The sequence below is a fragment of the Engystomops pustulosus genome, chromosome 3 (assembly GCF_040894005.1).
Source record: "Engystomops pustulosus chromosome 3, aEngPut4.maternal, whole genome shotgun sequence".
NCBI classification, from domain to species: domain Eukaryota; kingdom Metazoa; phylum Chordata; class Amphibia; order Anura; family Leptodactylidae; genus Engystomops; species Engystomops pustulosus.
This window is the reverse complement of record NC_092413.1, coordinates 226,220,577-226,231,564: the sequence shown is the minus strand read 5'-3', so window position 1 is coordinate 226,231,564 and position 10,988 is coordinate 226,220,577. Positions and strand designations below refer to the sequence as shown.

At 44.1% G+C, this 10,988-nt stretch overlaps 1 protein-coding gene across 1 annotated transcript in view; it reads left to right on the top strand.

The window, feature by feature from the left end:
• Nucleotides 1-750: 750 nt before the first annotated feature.
• The window catches only part of LOC140122990 (vomeronasal type-2 receptor 26-like), a 30,859-nt gene continuing 20,621 nt past the window's right edge, over nucleotides 751-10,988 (top strand). The window contains exons 1-5 of the mRNA XM_072144240.1: nucleotides 751-792; nucleotides 4,744-4,979; nucleotides 5,184-5,475; nucleotides 8,662-8,898; nucleotides 9,945-10,745. Coding sequence (XP_072000341.1) covers nucleotides 751-792; nucleotides 4,744-4,979; nucleotides 5,184-5,475; nucleotides 8,662-8,898; nucleotides 9,945-10,745 — 1,608 coding nt within the window. The remainder of the gene's footprint in view (nucleotides 793-4,743; nucleotides 4,980-5,183; nucleotides 5,476-8,661; nucleotides 8,899-9,944; nucleotides 10,746-10,988) is intronic.

Genomic DNA, 10,988 nt, shown 5'->3' with positions numbered 1-10,988 from the left:
CCACTTGCACTTTCTGGAGATCTTGGCGCCAGGCCCCTTTAAGGTCTTGTGCTAGTGTGTCCATGTCCCCCTTAGAGGGAAGTAGGGCTAGTAGAGCCTGTAACTCTGGATGACCCTGGAGAGCACGGGCCGCAGCCTCAGGTGTAGGCAGTGTGGGGCCTAAGGAGCCGCGGTGTTCCTCCTCTGTGCCATCAAGTCTGGCTTGGTGCTGTGACTCCCGTGAATCACCCCCATCCAGAAGTAACAGGCGCTTAGTTGGGGGGCTCTGGGTTGACGCATTCGCCCCTTTAGGTCCCTTCTTTGGGGTCTCATGTGGAGTCTGTGGCATGGCAGCTAATGAGGCCTTGGATGGAGGGGCCATACTACTGGGGGCCCTGTTTGTGTGGATGTCAGACCCCTGTGGATTGTGCTGATGAGTTAGCAGGTGGCCTGAATGTGCTCCGGGCAGGGAGTATAGCTCACCGTTAGTTGGGTCTTCAATCCCTAGGGAGAGACCTGTGGAGGGGGAAGCACGTTGGATCCGGAGTGACAGCCGATTGCTGCACTCCCGCTCCGCTCCTTCTCCGGTGTAAGCAGCTGGCACGTGTGTCCTCCGTGCAACTGAGGACGAGGTTCACCTCTTCGCTGCAGCGCTGGATAAGCCCCGGTCTGATCGGCGGTCCCCGCTGCTTCGGGACCTTGTATTCTCTTTCCCCCTGTTTGAACGGGTGGCGATCGGGGTCCTCTCTGCGGCTCCACGTGGTGCGCAAGATGGCATCGCGCGGGAGGAAACGCTGCCGCTGTCGGAGGAGGGTATGTGCTCCTGGAGGGGCGAGAAGAAGTTAAAGATGGGCGTGCTGTGCGGTGACCGGCTCTTTTGTCTCGGTGCCCTCTTAGTGCCCGGTTTCCCCATGTGGCAGTGTAGTTTGCCCCTATTTAGTTTCGGCCCGGCACGGAGCTCTGCTTAGGCACGTCTGTGCGCCATCGCGATCAGGCCACGCCCCCTGCAAGGGTATTTTTATGTGTGAGGTAAAGGGACTGCAGGAATATATTTATGTATACAGCATATAGTGACTGGAGGGATGTATTTATGTGTACAGTATAATGACTGCAGGGATATATTTATGTGTACAGTATATTGACTACAGGGATATATTTATGTGTACAATATATAGTGACTGCATGGATACATTTTTGTGCACAGTATATTGTGACTGGAGGGATATATTTATGTGTACAGTATAGTGACTGCAGGGATATATTTATGTGTACAGTATATAGTGACTGTAGGGATATTTTTATGTGTGAGGTATAGTGACTGCATGGATATATTTATGTGTACAGTATAGTGACTGCAGGGATATATTTATGTCTGCAGTATAGTGACTACATGGATATATTTATGTGTATAGTATATAGTGACTGCAAGGATATTTTTATGTGCGAGGTATATTGACGGCATGCATATATCTGTATGTACAGTATAGTGACTACAGGGATATATTTATGTGTACAGTATATAGTGACTGCAGGGATATATTTATATGTACAGTATAGTGACTGCAGGGATATATTTATGTGTACAGTATATAGTGACTGGAGGGATATATTTATGTGTACAGAATAGTGACTGCACGGATATATTTATGTGTACAGTATAGTGACTGCAGGGATATATTTATGTGTACAGTATAGAGAATGCAGGGATTTATTTATGTGTACAGTATAGTGACTGCAGGAATATATTTATGTGTACAGTATATAGTAGCTGCATGGATATATTTATGTGTACAGTATATAGTGACTGGAGGGATATATTTATGTGTACAGTATAGTGACTGCAGGGATATATTTATTTGTACAGTATATAGTGACTGGAGGGATATATTTAAGTGTACAGTATATAGTGACTGCATGGATATATTTTTGTGTACAGTATAGTGACTGCAGGGATATATTTATGTGTACAGTATAGTGACTGGAGGGATATTTTTACGTGCGAGGTATAGTGACTGCATGGATTTATTTATGTGTACAGTATATAGTGACTGCAGGGATAAATTTATGTATACAGTATATAGTGACTGCATGGATATATTTGTATAGTGACAGCAGGGATATATTTATGTGTACAGTATATAGTGACTGCAGGGACATATTTATGTGTACAGTATAGTGAATGCAGGTATATATTTATGTGCACATTATATAGTGACTGCATGGATATATTTATGTGTACAGTATAGTTAATGCAGGGATATATTTATGTGTACAGTATAGTGACTGCAGGAATATATTTATGTGTACAGTATATAGTAACTGCATGAATATATTTATGTGTACAGTATATAGTAACTGCATGGATATATTTATGTGTGAGGTAAAGTGACTGCAGGAATATATTTATGTGTGCAATATATAGTGCCTGGAGGGATATATTTATGTGTACAGTATAGTGACTGCAGGTATATATTTATGTGTGCAATATATAGTGACTGCATGGATATATTTATGTGTGCAGTATAGTGACTGGAGGGATATATTTATGTGTACAGTATATAGTGACTGGAGGGATATATTTATGTGTACAGTATATAGTGACTGCAGGTATATATTTATGTGTACAGTATAGTGACTGTAGGGATATTTTTATGTGTGAGGTATAGTGACAGCATGGATATATTTATGTGTACAGTATATAGTGACTGCAGGGATATATTTATGTGTACAGTATATAGTGACTGCAGGGACATATTTATGTGTACAATATAGTGAATGCAGGGATATATTTATGTGTACATTATATAGTGACTGCATGGATATATTTATGTGTACAGTATAGTGACTGCAGGGATATAGTTATGTGTACAGTATATAGTAACTGCAGGGATATATTTATGTGTACAGTATAGTGACTGCAGGGGTATTTTTATGTGTTAGGTATAGTGAATGCAGGGATATATTTATGTGTACAGTATAGCGACTGCAGGAATATATTCATGTGTACAGTATATAGTAACTTCATGGATATATTTATGTGTGAGGTAAAGTGACTGCAGGAATATATTTATTTGTACAGTATATAGTGACTGGAGGAATATATTTATGTGTACAGTATATAGTGACTGCATGTATATATTTTTGTGTACAGTATATAGTGACTGAAGGGATATATTTATGTGTACAGTATATAGTGACTGCATGGATATATTTATGTGTATAGTATATAGTAACTGCATGGATATATTTATGTGTGAGGTAAAGTGACTGCAGGAATATATTTATGTATATAGTATATAGTGACTGCAGGGATATATTTATGTGTACAGCATATAGTGACTGCAGGGATATATTTATGTGTGAGGTAAAGTGACTGCAGGAATATATTAATGTATATATTATATAGTGACTGGAGGGATGTATTTATGTGTACAGTATAGTGACTGCAGGTATATATTTATGTGTACAATATATAGTGACTGCATGGATACATTTATGTGTAAAGTATATAGTGACTGGAGGGATATATTTATGTGTACAGTATAGTGACTGCAGGGATATATTTATGTGTACAGTATATAGTGACTGGAGGGATATATTTATGTGTGCAGTATAGTGACTGCAGGGATATATTTATGTGTACAGTATATAGTGACTGGAGGGATATATTTATGTGTGCAGTATAGTGACTGTAGGGATATTTTTATGTGCGAGTTATAGTTACTGCAGGGATATATTTATGTGTTCAGTATATAATGACTGCAGGGATATATTTATGTCTAAAGTATAGTGACTGTAGGGATATTTTTATGTGCGAGGTATAGTGACTGCTTGGATATATTTATGTGTGCAGTATATAGTGACTGCATGGATATATTTATGTGTACAGTATAGTGACTGCAGGGATATATTTATGTGTACAGTATAGTGACTGCAGGGATATATTTATGTGTACAGTATATAGTGAATACATGGATATATTTCTGTGTACAGTATAGTGACTGCAGGGATATATTTATGTGTACAGTTTAGTGTGTGCAGGGATATATTTATGTGTACAGTACAGTAACTGTAGGGATATATTTATGTGTATTGTATAGTGACTGCAGGGATATATATGTGTATTGTATGACTATATGACATGTGTATTGTATGACTATATTACCTGTGTATTGTATGACTATATGACATGTGAATTGTATGACTTTATTACATGTGTATTGTATGACTATATTACCTGTGTATTGTATGACTATATTACCTGTGTATTGTATGACTATGTTACCTGAGTATTGTATGGCTATATTACATTTGTATTGGTATATTACCTGTGTATGACTATATGACATGTGTATTGTATGACTATATTACCTGTGTTTTGTTTGACTATATTACCTGTGTATTGTATGACTATGTTACCTTTGTATTTTATGACTATATTACCTGTGTATTGTATGACTATGTTACTTATGTATTGTATGACTATGTTACCTGAGTATTGTATGACTATGTTACATGTGTATTGTATGACTATGTTACCTGTGTATTGTATGACTATGTTACCTGTGTATTGTATGACTATGTTACCTGTGTATTGTATGACTATATTACCTGTGTATTGTATGACTATGTTACTTATGTATTGTATGACTATGTTACCTGAGTATTGTATGACTATGTTACATGTGTATTGTATGACTATGTTACTTATGTATTGTATGTTTATATGACATTTCCTCATCACGCTCCCTGTCTCTCCTATAGTCTGAGATGCTGAAGACATTTTTCCGCCCCTTGGTGTTTGTTCCCATATTGCCGGTGGGTGAAGAACCTTATGGGGCACGGCCGGTGTGCAGCCTGGAGCCTCTTCAGGACACACCTGAGAATTATGTGAAAGCCGGAGACCTCCTCATTGGTGCGATACTGAAGATCACTCTCATGGGCTATAGCAGACCCGTGCAATTTTGGTACAAGAGACCTCCGAGCGACAATTGCGGGTTGTGAGTAATACATCAATAGTGATGGTAACCTCTCCTATCATATACATGGGGGACTCATGACATCTGCCTGCTGATATGTCTCCCTTCCCCGCCAGCTTCCTTGCTTATCCAACCTGCGCCCCACAATGGGCTCGTCAGGTGGGGAGAGGGGCGGGAGCCTCCTAGTACATACGGGCACCAATCTTTATTCCCTTGTTTCCACAGGATATCCTTCGGTTACATCCGGCACATGTTGACCTTCATGTTTGCCATAGAAGAGATAAATAACAGGACGGATCTGTTACCTAATCTCACCCTTGGATATCATATCTACGACACGTGTGCTAAAGAATATAAGACTCTGCAGGGGGTGATGAACTTATTATCCAACACAGAGGAACCCATCCCAAATTACAGCTGCCATAACCGGAGTACAGTGGTCGGATTCGTAGGTCACTTGGAGGCGTCATCTTCCCTGACATCAGCTTCACTAACTGGGGTCTACCACCTTCCTCAGGTCAGGACATCAACTTCTCTAGAGCTTTTCTTTCATCTGTAAAGCATCATGTCCCCTCAAAAGTCCTCGAGTCATTGACATTTATATATCAATGCTTAGAAATACAGTATATAGACACATAAACACACTATGAACACATAGTACTGTATGCTTTACATATGTTATTCAATGTGCAGCATAAAATGTATATAATGGTGCACATGCTCCATTCTTTAGTGAGTTTGGTCAGATGACAGGGCCCCTGACACTTCGGGTCCCATAGCAGCCACTATGGCTGATACCCCTTTTGTTATATCCATGACTTCTGGGATGAGAGAACTCTTGGAGGCATTATAGGTTTTCCCACCTTTTCCGCTCTCCAGCAGTTTTAGGAAGTGACCTGGGTGCCACACTGAGTCGAAGCCTTTTTAAAGTCCACAATACAGGCGTATATATCCTTCACCACTTTACCTTGTGGTTCTGGATGAAGCTGTGCAGGTTACAGATTTTGTCAGTGGCCATCGGTCCCACGCGCGTCAAGTCCTCAGTTGTCTAAGAGCCAATCACCGCTACGCCAAACTTGACAAGTGCCAGTTCCATCAGAAGAGTCTTCCCTTCCTTGGCTATAGTATCTCTGACAGGGGTCTACAAATGGATCCTGCTAAGTTTTCTGCGGTTCTTCAATGGCCACGCCCAGTAGGACTACAGGTATTTTAGACATTCCTGGGCTTTGCGAACTATTACCGGCAGTTTATCCCGCACTAATCCTCTCTTGTGTTTCCTATGGTGGCGCTCCCCAAGATGGGCGGATAGCGGGCACATAGCGGAATTACTCCATAGGAGATAGATAACTACTGGCCATTAAACTTGCTCTGGAAGAATGGCGCTATGGAGGGAGCTCACCATCTGGTCTGTGTATATACAGATCATAAGAATCTCATATATCTGCAGACTGCTCAACGCCTCAACTGTAGGCAAGCCCGCTGGTCGCTCTTTTCACTTTTTAACTTCCTGAAACACTTACCGTATATACTCGAGTATAAGCCGAGCTCCATAATTTTACCACCAAAAACTGTGAAGACCTATTGACTTGAGTATAAGCCGAGGGTGGGAAATGCATTGATCACAGACCCCCCCCAGTACATAGCCAGCCTGCCCCCAGTAGTATACAGCCAGCCCAGCCTGCCCCCTGTAGTATATAGCTAGCCCAGCCTGTCCCCAGTAGTATACAGCCAGCCCAGCCTGCCCAATGTAGTATACAGCCAGCCCCCACTAGTATACAGCCTGCCCAGCCTGCCCCGTGTAGTATACAGCCAGCCCCCACTAGTATACAGCCAGCCCAGCCTGCCCCGTGTAGTATACAGCCAGCCCCCACTAGTATACAGCCTGCCCAGCCTGCCCCATGTAGTATACAGCCAGCCCCCACTAGTATGCAGCCAGCCCAGCCTGCCCTGTGTAGTATACAGCCTGCCCCCACTAGTATACAGCCATCCCAGCCTGCCCTGTGTAGTATACAGCCTGCCCCCACTAGTATACAGCCATCCCAGCCTGCCCTGTGTAGTATACAGCCTGCCCCCACTAGTATACAGCCAGCCCAGCCTGCCCCATGTAGTATACAGCCAGCCCCCACTAGTATACAGCCAGCCCAGCCTGCCCCGTGTAGTATACAGCCTGCCCCCACTAGTATCCAGCCAGCCCAGCCTGCCCCGTGTAGTATACAGCCTGCCCCCACTAGTATACAGCCATCCCAGCCTGCCCCGTGTGGTATACAGCTTGCCCCCACTAGTAAACAGCGAGCCCAGCACTTTAAAAAAAAAAAAACTTATATTCTCTCCCTCCGGTGGCCGCAATGAATAGCGCTGTTCCCCCAATGTCCTCGAGGCTCCTCTTCTGTCTTCTATCTTCTTTTGTCTTCCGTAATATCCTGCAGGGCGCCGCCATGCTCTTCCTGGCCGACAGGCGCATAGTATGACGCGACCGCTGCTGACGTCAGCAGCGGTCGCTTCATACTATGCGCCTGTCGGCCAGGAAGAGCATGGCGGCGCATAGCAGGATATTACGGAAGACAGAAGATAGAAGACAGAAGAGGAGCCGCGCGGACATCGGGGGAGCAGCACGGACATCGGGGGAGCAGCGCTGCGCATTAGGGCCGCCGGGGATGAGTATATAAGATTTTTTTTTTTAAGTGCTTGGCTTATACACGAGTATATACGGTACATTCTGCTGAGAAGAATGTCAAGGATGATGCCCTCTCCTGTGCCATTGATGTCATTGGGGAAGAACCGGCTCCTCAGCATATTATTTCTCCTGAGCAACTGGTTGTTGATGCTCCAGTGGATTTTTCGTCAGCTTCCTCCTGGCAAGACTTATGTCCAACCTGCACTTCAAAAGAGGATATTGACTTGGGAACATTGCTCTAGTGTGGCTGGGCACCCTGGAGTGAAACGCTCTGTAGCCCTCATTTCCTGTTTCTATTGGTGGCCTGACCTGGTCAAAGATGTACGCGATGTTGTGGGTTCCTGAACTTCCTGTGCTCGTAATAAGCTATTTTGCCTTAAACCAGCTGTTATGCTACTGCCATTAACGATACCCAGCTGCCCGTGGTCGAACGTGACAATGGACTTCATCACAGACTTTCCGCCTTCCTCTGGCAATACCATAATCTGGGAAGTAACTGATCGGTTTTCCAAAATTTCCCATTTTATTCCTCTTTCAGGTCTACCATCTGCTCCTCGCCTTGCCAGTCTGTTCTTACATCACATCTTCCGGCTTCAAGGACTTCCTATGCACATTGTTTCTGATCAGGGGGTTCCGTTTGTTTCTAAGTTATGGTGATCCCTGTGTAACTAGCTTCAATTAAAATTGGACTTTCTTCCGCCTATCACCCACAGTCGAATGGGCAATTGGAGAGAGTGAATTAGACTTTGGGCTGCTATCTCCGCTATTTTGTTTCTGCCCATTAGAACGATTCTGTTGGCCACTCTGCCCCATTCTACATCAACTATGGTCTTCACCTACGCCCTCCTCTACCTATGTCCTGGGCGTTCATGCAGTACAGGAGTTGGTACACGATCTGAAGTTAATTTGGGAGCAGACTCGCCTTTCCCTGCTACAGGGTTCTGCTCAAACCAGGCTCCAGGTGGATAGGAAATGCAGGCCTCCTCCTACTTTCTCTCTGGGTGAGAAAGTCTTGATGTCTGGCTAAAGATTCCTGGCTACAAACTTGGTCCGTGTTTCCTGGGTCCTTTTGAGGTCCTCAGGCGCATCAATTTTGTGGCCTACAAACTGCGTCTTCCTCCCACCATGCGCATCCCGAACTCCTTCCATGTATCGTTACTCAAATCAGTCATCCCGAACCGCTTCTTCCGGCAAGTCCATCCTCCTGCTCCTGAGGCTGAAATCACTGATGTCTATGAGGTCAAAGGGATCCTGGACATGAAGACAGTGAGAGGTAAGCGGTTCTTCTTGGTTGACTGGAAGGGGTTCGGGCCGGAGGAAATATCTTGGGAGCCCGAGGACAATATCCTGGACCATGACCTCCTGCAGAGGTTTATCAGGCCCAAGAAGAGGAGGGGCCAAAGGGGGAAGGGGACTGTCACTGTACTGCCCCATATCACTGGTCACGGGCTCACCTCGCCTCCTAGGGCACGCAAAGTTTTAAAGGTCCAGCACACCGCTGATTGGTACTGGCCGTCCCCTGGTAATTGCTTAAATGCCCGTCCCTTCCATTATTCCCCGCCGGATCTTCATGCTTATGCCATTGAGAAAACTTGTGTCCGGGTGTTGTGCCCGTGTTTGGATTTCCTGTTGTCACCTCGGTTCTGTACTTGATTTTGATCGTGTTCCGCCTGCCCTGACCTCCTTTTTTGTTCCTGACGTTGATCCTGTGCTGCCTTTCTCAACCTCCTGCCTGTCCCCGAACATGATTCTGCCTGTCATCTTTGTACCATGCCTTGGCTGCCACCGAGGACAAAGTCACACCTGTGGAACGACCTGGTGGTACCACGCCGCAGTCCAACCCGCTTTGCGGCGGGCTCTGGTGAAAACCGGGTACCACAAAGATTCAGGTCCCAGTTGTCGGCTTACGTCATCATCTGCGGTGGTCCAGTGGGTCCACTTCCCCTGGAGCCTGATGTTGAGCTTGGTGGAGACGTTGTCTGAACTATATACTGATGTTGTATGTTCTTGTAGGCTTCCCTTAGGCTAGCACGGCTGCTCTGTGTTTCTTGTTGGAGGCCATTCTGAGGACCTTCCATAGGGCTTTGGACTTGTGTGAATGGACTTATATTGATGATGTATGCTCTTGTAGGCTTCCCTCAGGCTGACATTGTTGAAATTTATTAATTAGTAGAGTTTAAGCCCTTACGGGCAGGGTTGTCTCTTCTGTGGAGTGTAAGCACTTCTGGGAAGTTTTAACATATTATTGTTCTTGTCTGTAAAATAAGTCACTTCTCCCCATCTCATCATGGTTCTCATGTTTTTAATTACAGATCAGTTATGGAGCGATGGAATCAATATTCAGCAATAAATTTATGTTCCCCTCCTTCTATCGCACTGTTCCCATTGAGACCGCCCAATATCAAGTCTTGGTTCTTTTATTGAAGCATTTTGGCTGGAGCTGGGTGGGAATCGTAGCCTCAGATAATGAGAGCAGCCAACGAGCCAGCATTGATCTGCAACGTTTGCTGGTCCAGAATGGGATCTGCATTGAGTTTGCTGTCTCTATAGTAGAAGATTATGGACTTTTGAGTCTTCCCAATGGAAATGCCTTGAGAATTCTCGCCCAATCCACCTGCAACGTCGTTATACTTTATAGTGATTCAGCAAATAAAGTGATGATGGAGGACATCGGTAGAGTTCATGGACTGAGGAAAGTTTTCATATTGTTTGCAAAATTTTTTATAAACAAAAATGATAAATATTTATCTATTCTAAACGGGTCTCTGCTGCTTCACTTGCACAGTGGGAACATCCCTCACCTAAAAGATTATCTGCTGAATATCCACCCCCTAAAATATCCAGAAAACTTCTTTTTACATGAATTATGGAAACTTGCCTTCTCGTGTCTACCAGAAAATCTTCTGAATATCTCCAAGTTCGGTGCATTTCCCTGTACAGAGGCAGAGGATCTCCGTACTCTCCATCCAGCTGAGTATAACGTGGAGGATTTCCGCTTCACGTTTGGCATATATGCTGCAGTTCAGGTCCTGGCCCAGGCCGTAGATGATATCATCTCACACAGACCACAGAAATTTACTGGAGGAAGAGCACAAAATGTGAAGCCCTGGCAGGTAAGAGGAGCAGGTAAAACTCTGTACTAGGTGATGGCCTCAATTCTATTTACCCCTGGAGCCTCCATCCATCATGAACTTGAAGGTCCCGTTCTTTCTTGTATCTTGTGAACCTTGTATAATAGTGCCTGAAATGGCCGAGCAAAATTCTAGGCTATCTTTGGCCCTCTAGCTCATCGAGCAATGTATAGCAATGTATTTCAAATATTTCCATAATTTTTGTTGATGAGTAAAATGTAACCT